At 43.3% G+C, this 25996-nt stretch overlaps 1 protein-coding gene across 1 annotated transcript; it reads right to left on the reverse strand.

Annotated features, from left to right (window-relative positions):
* Positions 1–13105: 13105 nt before the first annotated feature.
* LOC148109801 (cytoplasmic polyadenylated homeobox-like protein 2) lies at positions 13106–23063 on the reverse strand. Its single transcript, XM_087863191.1, has 4 exons — positions 22958–23063; positions 17014–17216; positions 13774–14492; positions 13106–13358 (listed from the first exon to the last, which is right to left on the reverse strand). The coding sequence occupies exons 1-4, from the start codon at positions 23061–23063 to the stop codon at positions 13106–13108; spliced, it is 1281 nt and encodes a 426-aa protein (XP_087719317.1).
* Between the last annotated feature and the right edge of the window lie 2933 nt (positions 23064–25996).

The following is a 25996-nucleotide window of genomic DNA, read 5'->3' on the forward strand; positions in this document are numbered from 1 at the left end:
GCACCTGCACCCCAATGTTTGTAGCAGCAATGTCCACAATAGGCAAACTATGGGAAGAGCCCAGATGTCCATCGAAAGATGAATGGATAAAGAAGATGTGATATTGACATATATGTGTGTGTGTGTGTGTGTGTGTGTGTGTATATATATATAAAATCAGTTGATAAAATCAATTGGTACACAGAAAATAAAATAATAGGGGAAAATTCTACCAGGGGCAAAGAAAAAACTACCCCAGATCTTGAAACACTATATGGAACATAGTGGAACATTCTTTTTGGCATTTATGAAATTACTACAGAGAGAGATTATAAAATAGTCAGAAAGAATTACATGTGTAAGTATCACACAATTTATCTTGCTTCCTCAAGAAAGTAGGCTACAGAGAAAAGCAAAAATTCATGATCAATGCATGGTTGAAGATAGTGTTAAGTATCTTATGCTTAAAAGATGGGAGTGTCTTCACGGGGCACCTGGGTGGCGCAGTTGTTAAGCATCTGCCTTCAGCTCACGGTGTGATCCTGGTGTTCTGGGATCGAGCCCCACATCAGGCTCCTCCGCTGGGAGCCTGTTTCTTCCTCTGCTTGTGTTCCCTCCCTCGCTGGCTGTCTCTATCTCTGTTAAATAAATAAATAAAATCTTTTAAAAAAAAAAAGATGGGAGTGTCTTCATAAAAGTTAAAATTGCAGAAATTTGGGAAAAAGAATTAAATGCAATGTTTAAATATACATAATCCTAAACATACAGAGGTAAACACATTTAATAAACATTTGATACACTTTACTACAGTTTTTTACATTATAATTTTTTAAAGGACTGCTAATGTACACAGAATTCGGTGTCATGTTTGCAATTGATAACAGAAGCATTTACCAAGTAAACAAAAGTGTTGTATAAACATAATTTTAATTATCATATTTAATAATATTATTATTTATTATATTCTGATATTTAACTATATCTGAAAGTATTTTCATGCTGTTACTTTCACATTTTTCTTCCTAGAAATACCTCTCTGATTTTTAGGCACCAAGCTTTATGTATAATAGGCAATAATTGCCAAATTATTTCCAGAAAAGTTATACCAAAATAAAACTTCATCTCTAACAAATTGTCATATCTAACTAACGCTAACCAAACCAGCATAAAATGTAATAATTTTAATAATCTTTACCAATTTTGGAGAAAGAGATGAACATCACTTTGCTGTTGTTGTTTTAATTGGATTAACTTTGTATTATGTTGAACATTTAAAGTAAACGTGATGATTCCCCTTGCGTCCTTTGTTAAGTATCAATTCAAAGTGGTGTTCTTAATGATTTGCATATGCTTTTCATGGCTGATATTAAATTTTAGGTATTCAGTAAATGTTTCTGAAGTTGTATGTTGCCGTTGAATTGTGGTCCTATGTTTTTTCTAATTTAGTGAGAAATCTAATTAACCGTACACAAAATTATTTTGCCCTTTGGCACTTTCTCTGTTTATTTTAAGATAAGAAAATTGTGGGGCGCCTGGGTGGCTCAGTGGGTTAAGCATCTGCCTTCGGCTCAGGTCATGATCCCGGGGTCCTGGGATGGAGCCCCGAGTCAGGGTCCCTGCTCAGTGGGGCGCCTGCTTCTCCCGCTCCCTCAGCTCCTCCCCACCCCACTGTGCTCTCCTCTCTAATAAATAAATGTTTTAAAAATCCTAAAAAAAAACAAAGCAGGTATATGATGATGAACCAAATCAACACAAAGAAGACAGACAGACAGACAGACACTGAGGACGTCCCCTACACCTATCTAGCGCTCAGCTATTCAGTAAAATAAAATACAAATTATATGTAATTTTAAATTTTACACTCGAAACATTAAAAAAGGAGACAAATGAAATAAACATATGTTTTATTTGACTCAATATATCCAAAATATCATTGCAGCATATAATAAATATAAAAATATACAGTATTGTACATTGTTTTTTAATACGAAGTCTTCAAAATTCAGGTGTGTTTCCAGCACATCTTAATTTGGGTTAGCCAGATGTCAAGTACTCACTGGCTGGTAGCCAAGGGCCGCTCTACTGGGCAGCACAGGTTACAGAGAATATTCTTTCCTAATCACTTATGCAAAATTTACTGTATGCAACTTGCTTATATATCCTCCAATCTGCTCTTCAATGAGCTATTCTTTCTACTGAATAGTTGAATGTTTAGTTAACCATTATTATACAGGCTTATCTATTGTTGCTTAAATATAGTCAAATATCTGACAAGGTATTAGATTTTTATTTCTTTTTAATTTTTTTAAAACAGTGATTCTCACATTTTCATTTTACTTTCAAAGCTTTAAGAACAATATTGTCAATTTCATCTCAAAAGGTATAATAATTTCAGTGGTAGTAATTCACTAAATCCTCAATGCAATCTATAGACTATAGCTTAATTTATTTAGAATTTAGAATGTTATTAATATAAATTTCTATAGCACTACAGGTATGCTTTTATGGAATAGAAACATTTTTTTTTTGTTGGGGTGATGGAATATTTAATGGGAAAAATAAGAAAAGCTTAAAAACAGAAAATAAAGAAACTAGATTAAATATAACATAAAAAGATAGAAAATGGCCCATATTAGACTTTTCTAGTCTTCTTGAGGACTTTTTGCCTATCTTTCCCCTACCATTTATGACACTATTAAAATTATCTTTTTTTTTTCTGCTTCTCCCAGCAATTGAGCTCCATATACCAAAGCTCTGCTTCTGAACTAATAAAACTATGATTATCTCAAAGGAGATATTTTTTAAACTACCTGTTAACATAATAAGAAAACATATAGGTGACCGTTTAAAATAATATTTAAGAGTGAATATTGAGGGGCACCTGGGTGGCTCAGTCAGTTGAGTGTTTGCCTTCGGGTCAGGTCATAATCTTCAGGTGCTGGGATTGAGACCCACATTGTGTGCTCTACTCAGCAGGGAGTCTGCCTCTCCTCTGCCCCTCCTCCCTGCTCGTTCTCTCTTTCTCAAATAAATAAATAAATACAAACCTTTAAAAAAGAAGAATGAATATTGACAGGGGCACCTGGGTGGCTCAGTGGGTTAAGTGGCAGACTCTTGATTTTGGCTGGGATCATGATTTCAGGGTCCTAGGATCGAGCCCTGCCTCAGCCTCCACGCTCAGGGGGGAGTCTGCTTCTCCCCCTACCTCTGCCTCTCGCCCTGCTATTGCGCTCTCTCTGTATCTCTCTCTCTCAAATGAATAAATAAAATCTTTTTAAAAGAAATAAGGTGGGATAAAGTGATCAAAAGAGAAAAACATAGCAGATGATCAATGAGAAGAGAACGTATATTCGAGGAAACAAAGGGGCCGGAAGTAAGTCATATATAAACGGATTGCAAGGTAAATAAACGAGAGGAGGAAGAGAAGAGAAAAATCAAGAAAATGTAAAAAGTGCTAAGATCATATGAAAAATCAACAAAACAAGATCAGAGATGATGTATCACATTATAAAATCATAAAGAGAAGGGGAGAAGAAGTCAAAGTAGAGAGGAGAAATGAAATATAAAAGAAAGAAAGAAAATGTGAAAAACTGTGAGCTGTAAGGTCCCCACGCCGAATGACTAGATGACAAAGACACAGACAAGCAACAATAAAAGAAGAGATGGTAAAGGAAACAAGACCAGACCTAGACTTGACCGCATCCCAGCAATGAATTCAATGAACTCGCAGGCATTGAAGAAAAGAGAGGTAACGAGTTGAGAGAAGCAAAAGGAAACTCTAACTGGAAAGTTTTCTGAGCACAGGAAAACACAGAAATGAACTAAGGAACAAAAAGAGTGTAAGAAGCCGTCCCTGGGCGGCTCGGTTGGCTAAGCCTCTGACTCTTGATCTCAGCTCAGGTCTCAATCTCAGAGTTGTGAGTTCAAGCTCCACACTGGACTCCACGCTGGGCGTGGAGCCTACTTTTTAAAAAATGAAAGTGTAAGAAAACACAAGTGAAAACAAAGCAACTGCAACAATTTGCCCACATAGGCTATCGATGGAGGACAATGACAGGTGCCAAAGAGCAATGAAAGTGAGCTACAAATCAAGGATGGAAGCAGAAAGAATACTAATGGTGGACCCTTATGGGCCATGCACACTTTTATACAACTTACCTGTAGTAATCCGCTTAATCTTCAAGAGAAAGTTGCTGTCTTTGTTCCCACTTTACAGGCAAGGACATGGAAACACAGGTGGTACAAACATAATGCCCAAGGTCATACATCTAGTAAGGGACAGAGCTGTGATTCAGCCCGGGAAGCCCGGACTCCAGATTCAGCTCTGCTAAATTGTGCTCTGACACCTCATAAGGAGGAGAGACAATGGGATAAAATTAGAAAAATCAAAATTAAAAAACAACAACAACCAGAAGATGATGGGGAGATATGGGTGAGAAAAGGAAGCATGAAAGAGACGAAGAAAAGATATGCAATGTGGAGAGAAAAGAAGGCAAGGAAGAAAACAATGAGAGAAAAAAGAAAACAGAAGGCAAATCCGTGATGAAAAATGGAGCAGACACATACGGGAAAAATAGAAGGCAAGATGAGAAAAACATGATGGTGAGCCTCAAGGAGAGAAGGGAAGACTTTCAGAAAAGCCTGTCCGGTCCTTCCGTGCACCAGCTGAGGAGGAAGTGACCCACCTGAGTCGAAAGCCTCTCCTCCAAGTGCAGGTGGGATGCAAAGGACAGGCTGGTGCTGGTGAGGACATAGCGCCGCAATTATAGGGGGGACGGGGTGCTCTCATTTCCGTTGGGATGTGATTATCGTATTACCTACACTCACCATGACAAGCTCATGACAGGGGAGTCTCTGAGGTGGTGTTAAAAAGACAGACAACGTAATTGCAGCAGCAAATTCTTCTGAACGCCAAGTGTAACACTTAGGTGCGGGGACAAAATAATCCTTTAGGGACACAACTTTTCCAAAAATTAATTTGGTGTTAACCGAAAATCAAGGATGTGAAATACGAATGGAATTCAAGTACTGAGAATTTTAATTCTACTGCGGTGAAACAGCAAGTGACTTGGTAAGTTTCAACATGTCAATCTGATGGAATAGAACGCGATGTTTTAAGTTATGATTTAAGAAGACAATATAAATATGAAGAGAAGCGGCACTTCGGTGTTAAAAACAAAACAATATAAAGTAGGTTCCGAAGTCTTGTTGAAATGACAACTAGAACTATTTAAGAGAATATACATCCAAGTTATTTGAAACCAAGGAAATCAAGAGTCGCATGCTCTGCCAACTGAGCCAGCCAGGGCCCCTATAATATTTCTGATTGTAGGTGATCTAGAAATTTGTTCCGTTAAAATTTTCTTCAAGTGATGTTGTCTCCCAAATCAAAAATAATAATAATAAGGGAGAAACAATATTCTTGCCAAAGTGCTTCTGCAAGGAAAGTGTTATAGTCCTCTGAGTGCTGGTACTTTCTAAATGACATGAGTAGAAGTGCCTTAGATCACACACCATGAAATCAATAAGTTAAAATGGGAAATACAATAGGACCTTGAAAAAGTAAGGAATAAAAATATCTTCAACCAGGAGATGACTAAGTTGACTGTCGTTACACTTCCTTTCCAAACAAAAGCAGAAAGCACGAGAAATACCGCACCATCTCTGATAGAACCAAGTATGTTAATTCACTTGAAAGCCTAACATTTCACTGATACTCAATTCTACGAAGAATTATTATGTGAACATTTGCGAAAGGAATATGAAAAACGTTTTGAAGATGCCTACTATAGTGGCTTTATGGTGAATGATTATGGACCATAATCAGTGGGTCACTTAATTCCAAAGCCTCATTGTTTCCAGTGTGACAGCCCGTAAGTTACAATTCAAAGACCAGGATTTGTTCATCTTTATTTATAGACTGTGATTTTTGATTGCCAGACACTTATATTTAGTGGTGTACTGGTAAACCAGCTCTTTGAAGTAAAAAGTACTCATTGGTAGTGTTTGCTGATTCCAGGATTTTAAACTATAAATGGTTTAACAACGGAATTGCAAAATTCCTAAATATGTCCTCAAGAGCTGCTATGAGCCAACTCCCTAAAACACCACTGCGTTCAAAAAAATAGTATCACGAATTTCCAGCTTTTTTTTTTCCTTTCTGAGTTCATGGAAAAGTATTCATGGCAGAGATGTTGTGACACCAACCACTTTAATGTAAAAATATCCCCAAGGGTGACTTCGTGATTATTGAATGTTTGAGTACATTTTTAAAAAATCATCTGACCTAAAAGCATTCTTCAAAGTCTTAATCTATGAGGACAAAGACTTTTTCAGGCTCAGTGTATGCTACTCATATTCATGATAACTCCAAAAATATGCACTGACCTTTACTAATGTGAGAAAAAGAATGTATTATGCGCTGGCTACTTCCTTTCGCTAGTTACTGTAAGTTGGGCGGCCTCCCCAGAGCTATTAAGCCAAGGAGCTTCCCTATAAAATTAAACTCACCTGAGAGATTGTTGCGAGAACTACCCCTACTGGGTCAAGACATCATCCTCCCCGTAGAAGATACTGAGGCCTCAAAACTTAATCCCATCTGCTCTTAACATCTGGCTCTATTCGCATAATATACAGCTAAGTTTTGCCTCTCAGACAGAAAATATCTTTGATCGATACTTTGATCTAATTCATCACATCCTCCCACATGGTTTAACCAATTAATCTGTGTCCTGAGCCTTCAGCGTCTCTCTCCCCATCTATAACCTATGGTTTTATAAATGTCTGCATGTCTTTCCTCTGCCTGTGTTATCTCCTCCTGGTAATAGCATTACAAAAACATGTTTCAAAGCCTTCTCTGATAAGATCTCCTGAAACAGGGAGAGAGTAATGACCAATATACCCAACTGGGCACGTATTCATTCCATTTTCCCATTTCTGCGTTTAGAGTCAACTCTCAACAAGGAGGCTCCTGGGAACCCAATACCTAACTTTGAAACGATGGTCCATGACATAATTGTTGACATGAAACACTATCATTGCTTCCTCAATCCCCGAGTCAGGACAGGGATGCATTTCTGAGTGTTTTATATGGAAAATTTGGTAACTCGTGGTAAGGCTTCTATGCTAAAGACACCAGTATCTGTGGATCTGCTCTTGTGTTCTGGGCATTGTGCACAAATGTTACATCTGTTCTTTTGACTGATTACTGCAGATATTATCAGATAAGAAGCTTTAAAAACAGGTGGAAACTTGGAAGCAAGGAATACATTGGAGAACACAATTGCAGAGTAAACATCCTCCTACACTGTTTCCTGGACATTCTTTCCTCGACATCAATTCAAATGAACCCAGTGCCACTCAGCCCGTCAATCACCACATGTTCCCACGGAATATACTTTTATTACTAGGATTTGAGGAAATGCTCTGTCACCTGGATCATGAGCATAAAGAGAAAGAAGTATTACTCTTCCCTGTATGCCCTCAAACTGAGGTCCCCATAGTCAATGACTTATCGAATATTATAACATTGGATTCAACATCCTGATCTCAGAATTTTCCCCTAGAAAGTTACTTTGAGATATTCATTGGCAATCAAAATGTAGCTTCTCCTGGTATAATTGTGCTTTTTCCAGATATCTCTTTGAAAACTGGATAAATGCAGATTATTTTCACTTCTATGCTGATCATTCCATTCAAAATATTTCAATACAAGATTTGGGTTATTTGTCCTCAGATAGCTATGCTACTCTAGGAGTTCTGTCCAAATAATGGTTGCAGGGAAGCCTTTCAGTCTTAGGTGTGACGTAAGCTGTGGGCCTGTCATATATGGTCTTTATTATGTTGAGGTAAATTCCTTTTACACCTAATTTGTTGTGAGTCTTTATCATGAAATGATGTATTTTGTCAAGTGTAACCTGTATTGTCAAAAGAAACAAAAAACATTCGTTGTCAAATCTTTGTCAAATGCATTTGTTGAGATGATCATATGATTTTTTTTAACTTATTCCTTTTTTTTTTTAAGATTTTATTTATTTATTTGACAGAGACAGCCAGCAAGAGAGGGAACACAAGCAGGGGGAGTGGGAGAGGAAAAAGCTAGGAGTACAGGCTCCTCTGCTAGGAGCCTGATGTGGGGCTCGATCCCAGAACACTGGGATCACGCCCTGAGCCAAAGGCAGACGCTTAATGACTGAGCCACCCAGGCGCCCCTAGATTTGTTTTCTTAATTCCATTTTGCATTGTTCACTGCTAAGGTATAGAAATACAACAGATTTTAAATTCGAGAAGGTAAACAATTCTGCATGTTTTTTACCTTTTCTGTAAAGAATGCTTAGAATGGGAACCAATAATAACGGATTTGGGGCTTCCTAGTGTCAGAGATATAAACATCGTCCTGCTGCTTGCTGGGGAAGGCAGGTTCTCAGCAAGAAAGGTTTGGATTTTCTGTTTCTGCTGTTGCTAAGCATTGCTGCATCCAGGTCTTTTGTCACCTCGGGGGTTTTATTCAGAAAATTAAATCACTCTGGATTTGTGTGAACACGGGCCTTATGTTCCTCTTTCCTGCTTCCCAGGAATCTCCAGAAAGCCGGGTCCGTTTGGATTATGGCTGGTCCCAGCACCTGGCACAGAGCTTGGCATAATCATGGGCTGAGGTGGAGGGAACAGAGCTGGCTCACCGACAAGCCTGTCAGCATGACTGGGACTCCTGTGGAAGGGGCTACCTGGACGCCGACACCTTCCCGGAGCCCCCTCCAGAGGCTGGGAAGACAGGCATGCACCCCATTCTGCTTCTTCTGCTTAAAAGACATGCCGGTGATGGATATTAAGGAGGGCACATATTGCATGGAGCACTGGGTGTTATACGCAAACAATGAATCATGGAACACTACATCAAAAACTAAGGATGTACTGTATGGTGACTAACATAACATAATAAAAAAATTAAAAAAAAAAAAGAGAGAGAGACATGGTCTCATTTCCAGGCTGCTCTTCTGTCTCCACGGGGAGCATGGCACCTCCCAGGAGAAGCTTCACTGGGCAAGCTGAGCCCCTCTCTTGGCCTCAGTGTCCTCAGCTTGGTCACTAATCAAAGGACAATCTTATGTTGCAAAGCAGAGCCTAGTGGAAATGACATCATCTCGGTGCCCCCAGACCGGGAAGTGGCACAGGCCCACCTGGGTAGCCCTCCTTTGGATCTCAGGTTGGCAGAGTTAAAGGGTAGCCCTCCTTTGGATCTCAGAGTTGGCGAGCAGGGTTAAAGCCCCAAATTCCTCAGACGTGAGAAGGGAAGCCAACCTCCGGCCTCCAAATTAACTCAAAGCAGATTATCCAAGATAACTGGGTGGAACTGATTCAATCAGTGAACCATCTTAAGAGCGAAGCTGAGAATTCCCCGAAGAAGAAATTCCTAAAATGAAGAGTAGCTTCAGGTCTTGCCTGTCTTTCCAGAGATCTTTCCCTACAGACTTCATTGCTCCCTTTTCACCGGAAGGAAAATTTCCATGTTTTTAGAAGGACATAAAATACACTTTCTAAGTGAAATATTCTAAGAGGCTTGCCATTCGCCCAAGTTGGAAGCCTAACAGGGTGCCCATAGGACACGATACATCACACCAGAGATCACAGGGAAAACGGTCACCCAGGTCCTCACGTGTGTGCAGAAAGAAACAGAAGGAGACCCAGTGTTCTAAAAAGACAAAGACTCAGAATGTTTCCTACCTGGGAAGAAGAGAGAGTGGGTGGGCCAGATGTTTCTCCGTCCTTGAGTGGCGTGTTACTAGTACCTCAGTTAAAAAGGATTAAAAAGATAAAGACCTCTCTGGATTTGCTTTTCCATGTCCTACAGCTATTTACTAGAAGTAGAGCCCAATTGATCCAGTCTTGGGGCCTGATGGAAGGCATAGCACTCTGATTCACTGAATGAAGAGACATTGCAAATGTGTCCATCATCAGTGAGGGGTGAGATATTCCACCCCTACCAGCAGAAGGACTTTAGATGCCAAATCTTTCAGGAAAACTGCACAAGATTTTCCACTGGCACTATCAGGCTGGTAACTGCATTTCTGGCATATTTCTATTAAAGATAAGAAAGAGAGAGGTCTCAGTTTACCTGACATCACTAGGGCTACACCCAAGGGTAGGGACCAAAGCATTAGCTATTCATACAAGAAACACCAGGGCCCAGATTAAAGAACAGTATTTTCCCAGGAGTTCAGATATCCTTTGTGTACAAGGGAATGTCCCTATAACACGCCAAATCACAGCTTGGGAATTTTCTTGAAGGGGAGTTGAAGGGTGGGACCTCCAGCTGTCAAAACAACAGCATGAACTAGAATGCTCTGGGGCTCACACCGTGAAGGGCATATCATCCACGGTTCATCAGGGAGTCTCCGCCATGAACCAGGTCAGAACCATGACAGGGCAGGCATCCAGATCCTCTGTGGACACAGATCTTTAAGAATGAACCATCACAGCGACACCTGGCTGGCTCAGTCGGAGGAGTGTGTGACTCTGATCTCAGGGTTGTGAGTTCGAGCCCCACGTTGGATGTACAGATTACTTAAATTAAAAACTTAAAAAAAAAATGAACCACCATTGGCCAGCCACCTGCCATCCTCTTGTTCTTCTCCAACCTCGGTTCCCCGCTGGAGCTGTTTGGGGAGCAACATGCCAGCCTCAAATCCTGACCTCTGACCTGCACAAAGTCCCGACTGCCCAGGCCCAGGAGTGAGTCCCAACTCTCCCACCAAATGGAAACGGTGCTCTGACCTTCTTCCGCCAGCCTAAGAGTCAACTAGATCTAGCTAACCTCTAAGTCCCAATCCCTGCTCCAGGGGCACTGCAGTGGCTTCTTGCACTTAAGGCTTTGCCCCCCTTCAACAGGCGTTCACAGCAGGCACGCGACAATCCAACGGACCTGGACCTGACCCAACTTGACACTTATGGTCCCCAGTTCTCAGGCGCAGCAGAGTGAGAGAAGACTCCCTCGTTGAGTCCCTATGCTACACTCCACACACACTCTGGGTGTAGTGTTCTTGCGGAAGAAAGCCCCAGAAGCCCCAGCCTGGACTCCCGACCCCAAACTTGCATCAGCTCCCAGTTGGATGCGTTTGTCGCTCGCACGCACGTAGGTCTGAGAGCAGCAGCGGGGACCTCAGGGGAGCAGGATCCATCGCCCAAGGCTGGGTCATGGGGCTCCTCTGAGCTGGTCCACAGGGATATTAACCCACCCAAACCCGACTCCTAGCACTGTCCTTGGCCTGCGGAAGTCCCGTCCACAGGGAAATACAGGCCCCATACGTGTTACCTGGGTCTTTCCTGACAAAGAAAGAAAAAAAATATAAATATGAATTGTGAAATGCAAAATGCATACTACATTGCTCTAGGCATCCAGGGGATGTTTCCAGTTACATTATGTCAATAAATTCAAGAATTCAAGTGAGATGCACATATTTAGGGAAAAAGTCAACTTGACAAAAATAGCTCAAGGAGAAATGGTTGTCCTATAATCATTTAAACACAGAATTAGTAGTCTAAACTCCTCCCGTAAAGAAAACATCAGACCAGGGGCACCTGGGTGGCACAGCGGTTAAGCGTCTGCCTTCGGCTCAGGGCGTGATCCCGGTGTTAGGGGATCAAGCCCCACATCAGGCTCTTCTGCTATGAGCCTGCTTCTTCCTCTCCCACTCCCCCTGCTTGTGTTCCCTCTCTCGCTGGCTGTCTCTATCTCTGTCAAATAAATAAATAAAATCTTAGAAAAAAAAAAAACATCAGACCAAACTGATTCATTAGGAAATTCATTTAATGAAGGAATAAATTTTCACACAAGATTTTAGATAATAGTAAGAGTTGGCACACATAATTTATTCCAAAGCTATCTTAACATTACCTAAACCCCTAAAGATAGTGTCAAGAAATTAGAGGCCTCCTTCATGAACACAGATGCCAGGATCTTAATCAAAATATTAGCAACTCAAAAAAAAATACATTAGCAATTCTAATCCAGAAATACATAAGGATATTTCATAACCTAAGTGGGCTATTCCAAGACACAAACATTTTTTAGTATAAGAAAAACCTATCTAAATCACTACAGGAACAGGTTACAGGATTAGAAATTATATTATGGTAATCAATGAAAAAAGGAAATTAAAAATTTCAAAATCTGTATAGGAGAAAATAAACCGAGCCAATCAGGAGTAAATGGACTCCTTTGGCAAAATTGATAATATAAGCTATGCTTCATAATATAAAGATATTTTCTTCTCCTCCTTGCCCTAATGCAACTCTTCATAATTCAGTGAATATAAACCTAGTCCATGTTTTTGTTTTTGTTGCACATATTGTATCCAATAATCAAAGTTGTTTATTGCTGAAGCTCTTACTTCATTTTTATAAATATGCTATAAAAACTAGGCAACTTGATTTTTCACTGAATGTTGTATACCAGAACTCTCAACTATACAGTTCTGGTCTATTTTTTTAATTATGCAGGATTATTACCTTATACGACATTTATTTGGGGGCTCTGTTGTATAAGTGCATGCAAGTTTCTTTAAAGGATACATCCGGTAGCCAGACTTGCCAAACATCTACGAAATCAACGAGGATTGTTTTCTAGGGGCGGTGCAGAGTGACAAGCAAATCATACTCAGTCGCTATTTCCCCACCTATTTTCAAACTTATTTGTAGTAACAGATGGGAAATATTTGCAGAACGAAGTAACTCTGTATGTCATACGGCCTTGGATAGATGTAGGAGACATGCTTTTTTCTGCCATTAGCAGGACACCATTTGGGTTAAAATCTAACATATGTAAAACACATTCTACGATGTGGGAGAAAGCCTGCGAGACTGGTAGAAAATGCTCTGAAATGCCTGAGACATGATTCCGCATCCTCAAGCTCAAAATTATGAACACCCCTTCAAAGTTGGAAGTTCACAGACACCAAGCTATTCCTCAAAAACTCTGGTTAACAATATGGCCTTTAGATGCTCAACTGGGTGCTCTTGGATCCTGTGAGTTCCTGATACACAACCACTCTCAGGACAGTAGACGGATTCCCAGGCCGCAGCTCTCAGCCAAGGGGACCGGTGAGGGCTGCACACGGGCTCCGGTCCAGGATCATCCCGGGGCTCTTCGGAGCTCTGCTGCCAGTGCCTGCCTGACATGGTCTCCACCAAGGGGCTGCCTCTCAGATGACCAGGCTGACGTCGTCGGGATGACCTTTGCAGTCAGGGCTCCAGCGAGGACATACGGCCTAGCAGAGAGCTTTGCAGTAGCAGCCTTGTAGGCTAATCCAAGGGCTACCCCCGCCCCCCCAAAGGGCAGGGGAGGGTCGTCTTTACCGTTGTACTTCTTGTTGGCTATCTTGTCTCTGAGGTGGGGGGAGAGGACAGTATGGGGCAGGTGCTGTGCAAGAGCCTTTTTCTTCTGAAGCCCAAACCGCCGTTCGTTGGCAGCTGTCTTCTCCCTGTATGTGTTGGTTTTATGCTCCAGACGTTGGTCCAGCTTTTCTCCAAGGCACTAGGAACTGCAGAGCCAGGGGCTGAGCCCTGGGGGACACCGCGGCCCTACCAGGAGGGATCATGAGCTCATGGAACTTTCCTGAAGACTGCGTTCACGTGCAGGCTCTAGAGAGGCCTTTGCCTTGGGCTGCCGTGTGGATGACCACAGGACGATCTATGGCTCTTTTTTCCTGCTTAGAACCATTTTCTGGAGCCACATTCTGGGTCCCAGCAGTGGACCTTTGCAGACCCCTCGTCCCAAGGCTGCTGCGTTCTCTTGCTCACCCTGTGTTAGTGCAGACCTGACCACTACTGGTTTGAAAACACCCGCCCTGCTGTTGTGACTGAAGGGAGAGCACCTGCTGCCCTAAATCGCCAGGATTCAGGTGCACGAGCAGCTGCTCCTGGAACACAGTCTGTCTCGATTCTTCGGGAGCCGAGGCTGCTGTAGAGGACATCAAGCAGCCATTCTGCTGCTGTCCTTGATACAGGGAATGAGGACAGTGGGCCTGCTGGGGCTGCTGCCTCTCCCCCTGCTGACTATGAACATGGTGCAGGATGAAGGCCCTCGCATTCCAGCTCTGCCTGGTCTCAGGCCCATACTTCTCAAAATACTGCACAGAATTAGTAGAAGGTTGAAGATAGATCGCTGATTCGTAGCTGTAAGATGAAGAGCTGGGATACAGTCCACTCCCCATGTCACCCTGATACTCCAAAGCATAGCTCAGTTCCTTTTTGATCCCTGGGACCCCAGTGTCCCCTGAGCCATCCTGTTGACTGGGAACCCATTGTGTCTCAGGAGAGAAACAGCCCACTCCTCCTGGAAGAGCCTCCAGGGGAGAGGAACAGGCCTGCTCAGGGGCCCAGATGGGAGATTCTGCCTGGAGATTCTGGAGGCTTCCACGTGAATGAACCTGGATAGGGAACGCGTACTGTCTCCGAGCCGCAAATATTCTCTGTCTCTCTTTCAGGGGCAGGCGGGCTCTTCTGTTCTGGAACCAGTTCTAAACAGAAAAGAGACTCATGTCATCAAGCTGGCTTATCTGGTATCATTCCACAACACATTTCCAAACACGGAGGGAATGTAGTTAAGCCTCATCTCAGTGTCAGTGACTTTCCTCCTGACCTGAAGTGAGACATGGAAAATAAAGGCCATCTCTCCTGGGGCTGCACGTGTGTGATGAAGTTGTGCCGTGCACGGTTCCAAAAGCCCAACCACCTCCGTCTGCAATGGCCCTTCCATACATGCAGACCTTTCTGATCGGCCCCCAACCCGTTTGCAGCCTCCGCTGCACTGAGACAGAACTCACTCCCAGCTGTTCCCTAAGCACACTGAATTTCCCCCCCACCACAAATGTGTTGTTTTTTGTTTTAAGTAGGCTCCGTGCCCAGGGTGGAGCCCAACGTGGCACGTGACTCCTGACCATGAGGTCAAGACCTGAGCTGAGACCAAGAGTCGGATGCTTAACCAGCTGAGCCACCCAGGCGCTGCCCCCACACCGCGACTGACTTTAACTCAAGCTGCCACAGCAGAACGAACTCGTGACTCAATGTATCTAAACTGTTCTGACATTTGTTTTCAAAGGCTACACATGAACAAGAGCTTGACTCATAACTTGACTGCTTATGTTATATGACCCTAAGTACTCTACTTAGCACCTCCAGTCTCCCATTTTTTTTCCTCCCTAAAATGGGGACAGTTATACACGCCAACCATGATCCCTGGGTCTTTGAGGGAGGTGGAAATGATACAGTGCTTTCTTAGACGATCCATTCTAATGAGTCCTGGTTGCCGTAGCTCAGTCAGTCATGCAGAATGGGCAACAGTGTCGGGGGGGGGGCCTTTTGCCATGTGCTCACTCCTGGAATCCCCTCTGTCTCCATGTTCAGGAATTCTTTAGGCCCTTAATAGCGCTGAAGCTGGAAGGATCTCTGATCCACTCACGATGATTGCTTAAAACGAAACTCTATGCACAATGAACCTGACACCTCTAAATACTCATTCTTATAACCGTCCAACATAGATAATTTTACAGAAAGCAGAGGTGCAAGAGTCAGTTTGTCAGAGGCTATAGGGCCACTCAGAAGATCATCTCACGCAGACTCAACCCAAGGACAAGCGCGCTCACTTGTTCTAGTGTAACAGTCTCCTGTGATCCCCCCCAAGCTGGGCTCACTTCCTGCTCACGTCATAGGCATTCTCTCTAAGCACACGCATCCTCAAGTCGACCCTATAATTTGAACAGTCATGTGTGAACTTCCTGTTATCCTTCCGACAAGTATGGACAATGAAAACATTTTTTAAATAAAGATTAAAAAGCAGTTTGAACTTGATCTATGAATGAAAGTCATAGGCCCAGAAATGTAAAGAAAACCACACAGCATAAGAATGCTCAAGTATCTGACCACTCAATTCTTTCCTGGTTGTTACCTTATTCAGATTTTCTACTTATCTGTATGGAATCATTGATTTGTATTTTCCTTACAATGTTTCCTGTTCATGAAACTTTTACAATAGATCATTACTTCCACTGTATTTGCCTAGACTTTTACCCTCCAAAGCTGCCTAGGTCTTCCTGTTGTCAAGCAACTAATAAATCAAGTGATTTATGGACAAATAACAGAAGAGAAATATAATTGTGTGTATAAAAAATACTGCAATTCTAATAATCTCATACAGCTGATGATTCACCAATCATTTCCAAAATCCTATCTCAGATTCCCCGAACAAGGTACTGGTTCACGATGGGGCACGTGGCCGGCTCAGTCAAATGTGCCTGTGACTCTTGATGGCAGTCATGAGCTCGAGCCCCATGTTGGGCATAGAGCTTACTTAAACAAATAAAACTTAAAAAAAGGTATTGGCTCCTCAACAAGCAGTTGTAAAGCACCCGCCAAAGCTGTGAGGTATTATGCCAAATGGAGGGGACACTATCAAGACGAGTCCTTTCTCCCGCAGTTCAGACCTGTACATCCAATTGTTTACTTCCTATCTCCTTCTGGAAGTTTAACTGGCATACCAAATGTCACGTGTCCAAAGCGGAACTCCTAGTGCCTCTGGCATAGAACCTCCATTCCCAGACCTTCCCTATCTTAAAGGCAACTTCAATCTTCCCTTTGCTTAAGCCAACATTTTGGACCCCTCTTTACTGCATATGCAATGAAACAGAATGCAGAGATCACTCAGCAAATGATCAGCCCCACCCTGAAAATAACACAAGTCTTTCCAGCTGTCTGTACTTCCACAACCAGTGTCCTGGTCCAAACCATCATTGTCCCGATTCTAGATAACTGCAATACGTTCTCACCTGGTCTCTGCTTCCAGACTTGCCTCACCTCACAAGTGTCGATTTTTCCAGGAAGCACAGAACATATTCATACCCATATTGAGATGAACAAGGGAAGTGACCCAGATGTCAACACTTTGTCCCATGCGATGAAATGCTATTAAACTTTTTCTTAATTCCTTTACATTCTCCATATTATCTACAAAATATATAGCAAAGCTCTGGATATTTCACTTACATCAATGGCATATATTTGACAACAGAGTCGTTCAGCCAGTTTTTTTCGAGTGATAAAATCAGGGTAAGGAGTATCTTCAAATATGTGATTAAGTAGGTACAATTCATCCTTAGTAAATTTGCGTCTCGGTTTTCTATTTACTCTTCTCCCTTTTGTTTCTTTTACTTTGTTACGATCATCTTCATTTGGAGATCCTGAAAAACCTATAAATGGAAAAACAAAAGCATTGGGGAATACTGATGGTATGGGGGGGGGGACAGTTCACTGGCTGACCATTCATAAAATGTATTTTTTAGAAAGTAAAGCCCTGCCTCATACCTATTTATCATAAGATTGCTAATGGGTTATTAAAGGCCTATCTTTAAAATTATGAGAAAATGAGATTTATGAGCCAGGATATGGAAGGCTTTCTTTAGCCTAACAGAGAGTCATACACTACAGGGGAAAAGGCAGATGGAAAATGTTCAGCTCATTAGTAATTGAAGAAATACAAAATAAGGCAGCTCACACCCATGTGATAACCCACAATGTAGATGTATGGGGGTGGGGTAGGGGAAGGACAACAAAGATTAAAGAAAGTAGGAAATCTGCATCCATGTTGGTACACTTTGCTGAAAACTGTTCAAAGAGACGAAGACATTATATAATGATAAAAGGTCAATTTGCCAAGGAAATAAAAATTTTAAATATTTATGAACCAAACGTCATAGCTTCCAAATACATGTAGTGAACATCGACAAAAATTGAAGAAAGAAATAGGAAACACAGTAATACCAGACTTCAATGTCCCAGTTTTGATAATGAATAGAAAAACCAAACAAAAGATCAATAAGGAAACAGAGGACTTGAACAACACTCTAAACTAATGGGACATAACAGACAGACACAGAACACTCTACCTAACAGCAGAGTATAGGTTCTTCTCAAGTGCACAAGAAACAGTCTCTGGACCACATGTTAGACCACAAAATAAGTCTTAAATTCAAGAACATTTAAATCATACTCCCCCCACCCCCATTCACAATGGAATGAAACTAGAAATCAATAGCAGAAGGTAAACTGGAAAATCCACAAATCTGAAATTAATCAACACATTCAAACGACCAATGGGTTAAAGAAGTCACAGTGAAATTAGAAAATACCTTAAGACAAATGAAAAACATAGCACCAACATTTATGGGAGGCAATGACAGCACTGCTAACAGACAGGTTCATAGCTCTAAACGAGCACATTTAAAAAGATCTGAAACCAACAACCTAACTTTATACCTCAAGGGACCAGAAAAGAACTAAATCCAAACTCAGAAGATAAAGGATCTAATGAAGATGTGAGCAGAGATAATAAAATAGAAAAAAAAAATTAAAGCCACAAAACTAATGTTAAAAGGATCAACAAAATTGATAGATCTTTGCCTAGATTAACTAAGAAAAAAATAAAATCAGAAATGAGGCCACTACAATTAATGTCAAACAAAAATGATTATGAGAGAATACCATGAACAAATGTACACCAACGAACTGGATAACCTAGAAGACACGGATAAACTTCTGGAAACACAACCTACCAAGACCGAAAAACACTGCTGAAAGAAATTAAAGAAGATACGACAAATAGATCCATCTATGTTCATGGGTTGGAAAACCAAATACTAGTAGGTTGTCTCTACGACCAAAGTGATTTGCGGGTTCAGTGCAACCCCTATCAAAATCCCAATGGCATTTTTTGTGCAAATAGAAAAACTCGGCCTAAAATTCATTTGGAATCTCAGGAGACCCTGAATAGCTAAACCACCTTGAAAAAGAGCAATTTGGAGATCTCACAACTTCTGGTTTCAAAACTTACAAGGAAGCTACAGTAATCGAAGCAGCATGGTGCTGGCATAAAGACAGACCAGTGCAACTGAACAGAGAGCCCAAAAATAAACCCTCACGTGTATGGTCAAATGATTCTTGACAAGGGTGCCAAACTATTCAAGGGAAGGGATAGTCTTTTCAACAGATGGGGTTGGAAAATTGGATATCCACATGTGAAAAAAATGAACTTGGACCCTTACCTTCCATCATATACAAAAATTCAAAAATAGATCAAAGATCTCACAGAACTAAAAATTATAAAACTCCTAGAAGAAAACGGGGGCAAAATCTCATGACATGGCATATGGCAATCATTTCTTAGAATATCAAAAGCATAAGTGACAAGAGAAAAAAAAAACTCTAAGACTACACCAAAAATTTAAATTATATATCGAAAGACAGAGTCAACAGATCGAAAAGGCAACCTAAGGAATGGGAGAAAATATTTGCATATCGTATCTAATAAAGGGTTAATATCCAGAACATATATAGAACTCCAACAATTCAAGATTAAAACACATGTGATTTAAATGGGCGAACGACTTGAATAAATATTTCTCCAAAGATATACAAATGGCTACAAGCAGATGAAAAGACATTTAATTTTACGAATCATTAGGGAAACAAACGCTTAAAAGAAAACTTTCATCACAGTTTGTCTCTGCCCAACCTGTGTCCTTTATTTTATTTTTTTAAAGATGTATTTATTTGAGAGAGAGTGAGAGCCGGGGAGGAGTAGAGGGGGAGGCAGACAAGCAGACTCCCTGCTGAGTGGAGAGCCCGAGGTGGGGCTGGTTCTCAGGACCCTGAGATCATGACTTGAGCCGAAATCAAGAGCCAAAGGTTGAACCGACTTAAGCCACCCAGATGCCCACAATATGTGTCCTTTAAACTGTTGAGCATAGTCTCTACTTTTTTACCAGTCCCAGGTTTCTGCTTCTGAATTCCTGAACTCACCAGAAAGTTCCTCTTTTCTTCCTTCTCCCCTTCATTGTTTCTCCTTTCCCAGGTGAAAACATGGCACACGTATTAAGAGCAGAGCTAATTCTCAGCAGAGAAGCCATTGGCATTTGGGGTCAATTCTTTGTGAAAAACTGTCCCACACACTGCCACGTGGAATCCCTGTCTCCCTCCTACAAGGTTGCCAGTAGCTCCCTCTAGTCAGAGAGATAACCAAAAACTGTCCCCACACATTTCCAAATATTGGCTCTAGGGACTCAACCCCTTCCTAACTGCCGCTGGATGAGTTACCAGGCCTCTTTTGAGTCTCCATTTCTTTTTTTTTTTTTTTTTAAGATTTTTATTTATTTATTTGACAGAGAGAGAGAGTGTGTGTGTGTGGGTGTGTGGGTGTACAAGCAGGGGGAGAGGGAGAAGCAAGCTCCCAGCTGAGCAGGGAGCCCGAAGTGGGGCTCGATCCCAGGACCCTGGGATCATGACCTGAGCTGAAGGAAGACGCTTAACCGACTGAGCCACCCAGGCGCCCCTGAGCCTCCATTACTCCACGTAACAGTGTCTAAGCGGATCTACAGCATGGAGCCATGGAAAAAAAAAAAAGATGAATAATTCATGTAAAGCACTTTGAATCAATCCCGGTTCATACTAAGAACATAGTAACTGTTGGCTCTTAACCCTTTTCTCCCAGAAACTCTATATAGACTACAGGGAACCGTGACCATGTTGCATTCCAGACACCCATAACCCAGAGCCAAAGATGATAGCTAACTGAATCCAGGAGAGGGACGAAGGCTGGCCACAACAGAGCATTCTGGAGGCTGATTCCTAGCCCTGGGTCTCCTTCCATATCAACACACTAATTTCGAAAAAGACCCAGGCTTCCCTAACCTGGTCTGAAGCAATCCCAAAACCACCTACAAAGACCATGGATTGCTTGAAGAGAAAAATTACCCTGGAATTTCCAGCCTTCTTCATTAAGAGCCCCTCCCTACTTTGCAAGTGAAGAGACAGATTCAGAGTCAGTCTGCAGGGAGGGGATTGCCCAGGGACAACAGCTCACAACCCGGGTCCAACACTCAGATGCTTCCACTTGTGGGAGTAGCTAGCTATAGATTAGCTGTTATACCAAGGGAAAAACAAAAACAAGAACAAAAAAACCCAGTGGACAAGGCAGGTCTTGAAAACACCAATAATGGTAATTTTCTTCCTGTTTCCCGTAAGGGTTTCCTCAGAGAGTATTAGGAAAAGAGGGCGGTATGGAGTGACCTCTCATCTGTGCTGAGCCAATCCTACAAATCAACAGAAAGGGCCAGAAGGGAATTAGGAAAAGAAGCCCCCGTTTTTTTTTTCTTTTTTGTAATATCCATCTCTGTGGGCCAAAACTTTCCTGTTTTTGCGTGACTATGAGCATATCATTTCACCCCTCGAGACAGTGCTCTCCCAATAATTATTTGCTCTCAGTGTCATAATTCCTACTTAGGGGGCTAGGAAAGTTATTATAGACCTTTTACCTTGGGGAGTAATAGAAGTTGGAAGCCCAGTAAGTGCACTGCCCAAGGGCATGAGCAAAGAGGCCAAGGCTGAAGGTCTAATCGAGCCCTCGGGCCAGACACACGGTGCTGGGCTTCAACTCCCAGGGCCTCCGATGAGGAAGGAGGCAGACGGGTTCCCACAACATTAACCCCATCCAAGTTGGCCTGAGCCCAAAGGACAATTTCCTTCATGGGAAATATAAACAAAGGAGTTGAGCTCTGGAAGTTTGATTTAAATCTTTGATCCTCGGTTGGGAATAAGAGGTCGGTCCATAGTAAAAGGGAGCACTGATTTTTAAAAACTCTATACCTTCCCCCAGAAACTTCAATATACCACCTTCCTACCCACTGCCCTTGAGAAGTGTCAAGGATCTCCAGCTTGAGGGCTTGTCTGGAGGTCCTTGCCGGGGAGCGCACCTACTTGTACACCCTTCACCGAAGAAGGGTCCTCCTCTATCGGGGAAGGTTGACCTCTCCGACCGAATGTGCAGCTTAGGGAGGGCTGCACGGGGAGTGGTAAGGAAGGGGACACGCGCCCAGCCAGCCAGATCAGCCAAGAACCAACCCCGGGGATCAATGGGATGAGAGATGTCACAGCCGGATCACCCTACATCCACGTATCTCCCGCCGGAGCCACTGGCTGTGAGACTCCAAGTTCTGCAGGGTTTGGGAACACACCACACCAGCAAGAGAGCACTCTGTTCGCGGCAAAATGGCACTCGGGGTCTTTCCTTAGGGAGAGCAGCTGGAGATGGCCAAGACTGGGGGGGTGGTTGGTCGATCTGGTCCTAAGTTTTACCGCATCCCCTCCCCCTGCCGCTCACCACCAATCTATACAAAGATTTCCCAGCGTCTCTGAAGAGCAAATGTGCACATTTATTAAAAACAAAAACTCATTGGGGCGCCTGGGTGGCACAGCGGTTAAGCGTCTGCCTTCGGCTCAGGACGGCGAGATCCTGGCGTTATGGGATCGAGCCCCACATCAGGCTCCTCCACTATGAGCCTGCTTCTTCCTCTCCCACTCCCCCCGCTTGTGTTCCCTCTCTCACTGGCTGTCTCTGTCAAATAAATAAATAAAATCTTTAAAAAAAAAATAAAAAATAAAAACTCATGGGGCGCCTGGGTGGCTCAGGGCATGCTCCCGGCTCAGGGCGTGATCCCAGGGTCCTAGGATTGAGCCCCGCATCAGGCTCCCTGCTCTGCTGGGAGCCTGCTTCTTCCTCTCCCACTCCCCCTGCTTGTGTTCCCTCTCTCGCTCGCTGTCTCTCTGTCAAATAAATAAATAAAAATCTTAAAAAAAAATAAAAATATAATATAAAAACTCAGGGGGCGCTTGGGCGGCTCAGTTGGTTAAGTGACTGCCTTTGGCCCAGGTCACAAGATCCCGGAGGAGTCCCAGGATCCAGTCCCGCAGCAGGAAGTCTGCTTCTCCCTCGGACCCTCTCCCCTCCCATGCTCTCTCTCACTCACTCTCCCTCTCAAATAAATAAAATCTTTAAAAAAAATTTTTTTAAATGAAAACTCAGTCAAAGTAGCAAGCAAGCAGACATGTTTTTCTATCTTCACAGACCCTCAGGAGCAGGGCTCTGGAGTCCACCTACCTGTGCTCTGAGGCCGATGGCCCACGGGGCAGGGCTGAAGGCTACCGTCCTCCCAGGCCACACTCGGCATCTGTGGCTGCTCTCCGGACGCTGGGCTGAAGGCCATTTCTACAACAGTTTCACGGAGGACTTCACATTCTGAAGACACTGTTCTGAGCCACCATTGCTTTGGGATCACTCTGATGAAGAGTTTTGCCGCTGAGACAGATGGTGATGGGACCAGTGGACTCCTGGATCCACCAATCCGTAGTTGCGTGGCCTCTGACAGATGACTCACATACCACTCACTCGCGTGCCACGCAAAAGACACAAGGCGCAGCTCAACAGACCACAGAGCCTTCTCGCCTCACTTACGGGTTCATCTAGAAAAAGAAATCAAAGTCAAGATCCCCATATTTTCTGAATCTACTTTCTTAAAGAACGGGCGTGGCCAGTCTCTTCCATATCCCAAGCTTGCGAAGTTGCAAATGATCTCTGACCTTCACAGAATATCGAATCCTCTGTGAAGTAGGACAACCTAAAATCCCAGAGCCTCTTCAGTTCTTCCAGGATAGCTCTTTTGGTTTGGGAAAATTTTTTTTTTAACTTTTTATCCCTTTAACTTTTCACCATACATGGAAATTAAGAGAGAAGAGTAGCATGAACACGGCGATCCCATCGCTCAATCCCATCCAGCAACGGCCGCCTTATTTCATGAAGCCACCATTCCACTCATCTCAACACCTCTCCTTACTCTGAAATGAATCCTACACATATTGTTTCACCCCAAACACTTCCGTATATCTAAAATATAAGAAATCGTTTTCTAAGCCCAGTTCCTTATTGTCTGTTATTTATTAAGGTTGGGTCTACTTTTTCTAAATCCCCCCCAGGTTTACTGAGATATAGTTGACAAGAAATCCCTTTTATGTAACCAAAGGCTCATTTTTATTTTATTTTATTTTTTTTAAGGTTTTATTTATTTATTTGACAGAGAGAGACAGCCAGCGAGAGAGGGAACACAAGCAGGGGGAGTGGGAGAGGGAGAAGCAGGCTCCCAGCGGAGGAGCCTGATGTGGGGCTCGATCCCATAACGCCGGGATCACGCCCTGAGCCGAAGGCAGACGCTCAACGACTGAGCCACCCAGGCGCCCCCGGAGGTTCATTTTTAAATACCCGGAGCCTCTCAGAAAAGTCCTACTGTGCCCGAATCTAGTGTAGAGAAACCACAGTCACACCAGCGACGTGAGCTGTGCCCAGCCTCTAGGCCTGCACTGTTAAAAAATGAAAACTCAAGGGGCGCCTGGGTGGCACAGCGGTTGGGCACCTGCCTTCGGCTCAGGGCGTGATCCTGGCGTTCCGGGATCGAGCCCCACATCAGGCTCCTCCGCTATGAGCCTGCTTCTTCCTCTCCCACTCCTCCTGCTTGTGTTCCCTCTCTCGCTGGCTGTCTCTATCTCTGTCAAATAAATAAATAAAATCTTTAAAAAAAAAAAAAATGAAAACTCAAGGGGCGCCTGGGTGGCTCAGTCAGTTAAGCATCTGCCTTCAGCTCAGGTCATGATCCCAGGGTCCTGGGATCGAGTCCTGCATCGGGCTCCCTGTTCAACAGGGAGTCTGCTTCTCCTTCTCCCTCTGCTGCTCTCTCTCTCTGTCAAATAAATAAAATCTTTAAAAAGGAAAAACGAAAGCTCAAAGCCCTCCAAAACACTAAAACCTCAAGTAGGCTGCCTCCCCGCAGAGACACTCACCAGTGGGAGGCCCGAGCCTCCAGTCCAGATCGCTGCTGAGCGCTGCAGCGACGCCGCGGGAGCAGCAGTGATATAGCCCCGAGGTGCCCACCCTAGACCCACCTTACACACCGGCAAGGTTCGCCCCGCCCCCGACACGCCTCTTGATCTCATCACCAAATCCGCCTTTTCAAAACCTAATTTCCCTCCGTACAGCACCAGCTGAAGCTAATTGTGTTTACTCCCCATAACACCCTGACGACGCTGGGGTTATTTTTTTCCCCACTTCGACTGGAGGACACTGGGGGCAAAGAGGTTCAGACCACAGAGTGAGCCTCTGACAGGCGCGGTCTGACCTCTGACCTCCTGTGTGTCACTATCACCCGATTCTGTGACAGACTGCGGGCCGCCTGAGGACAGAGGCTTCGTCTGGTTCACAGATGATCCACGGGGCTTGCTGCATCCCTGAGGAAACCCTCCTGCGTGAGACTGGAGGCAGGAGCGACCAGAGATTAATACAGAATCAGGAGTGTGGACATTAGATCTCTTGCTAATTCCTCTTGTCCCTAAGACCTAGTCCTTGCAGATAACTGAAACCTCCATTTTACAGATGAGCAAACTGCAGGCCACTGGCATTTCCTACACAACTGTAGGACTTTCCCAAAAGCGTGGGAGAAGGTTCTTTTATGTTCCAGGTGTGGAAAACACCATGTCTGTTGGACAGCTGTTTCAGGTTATTTTGTCAGAATCCAGAGGGGTCCATATGTTCCCCTTTCTATCTAACCAAACCGCTACAGATTTCTGTGGCAGGCCCAACGAACGGATTTTTCATACATGAACAGTAATCGTAGCAGTCCAGTGGGGATAGATATTACTGATACCCAATATACATAAGAGGGCACCAAAGCACAGAGAGGCCAAACTCTAAAAAGAGGAAAATGCCTAGAGAAACATAAAGTACACGAAAGTGAGGGTTTTAGTTGGGCAAATTAAGGGGTGCCTGGTTGGTCGGCTCAGTCAGTACAGCATGCGACTCTTGATTTCAGAGTCACCAGTTTGAGCCTCATGCTCAGCAGTATGGCATACAGCTTAGTTTAAAAAAAAAATTATTTGGTATTAACTTGGCAAGTTGATGGCTGAGATGGAACGGGAGCCCAGTGTTTCTGACTGGATCCCAGCATAGATCATGCCTCACCAAGCAAAGCGAGGAAAAGGCATGAGGACAAGCAGACTCGAAGGGCAAATGAAATCATGGGAGGTCATGTCGGTGAGTTATGGCTGTGGATGGGTCCTCTGCTGGCTGCTGGGGTCAGAGGCCTTGATAGCTCCG

The sequence above is a fragment of the Ursus americanus genome, chromosome 6, assembly GCF_024610735.1.
Source record: "Ursus americanus isolate L20-20 chromosome 6, mUrsAme1.1.p, whole genome shotgun sequence".
Lineage (NCBI taxonomy): Eukaryota > Metazoa > Chordata > Mammalia > Carnivora > Ursidae > Ursus > Ursus americanus.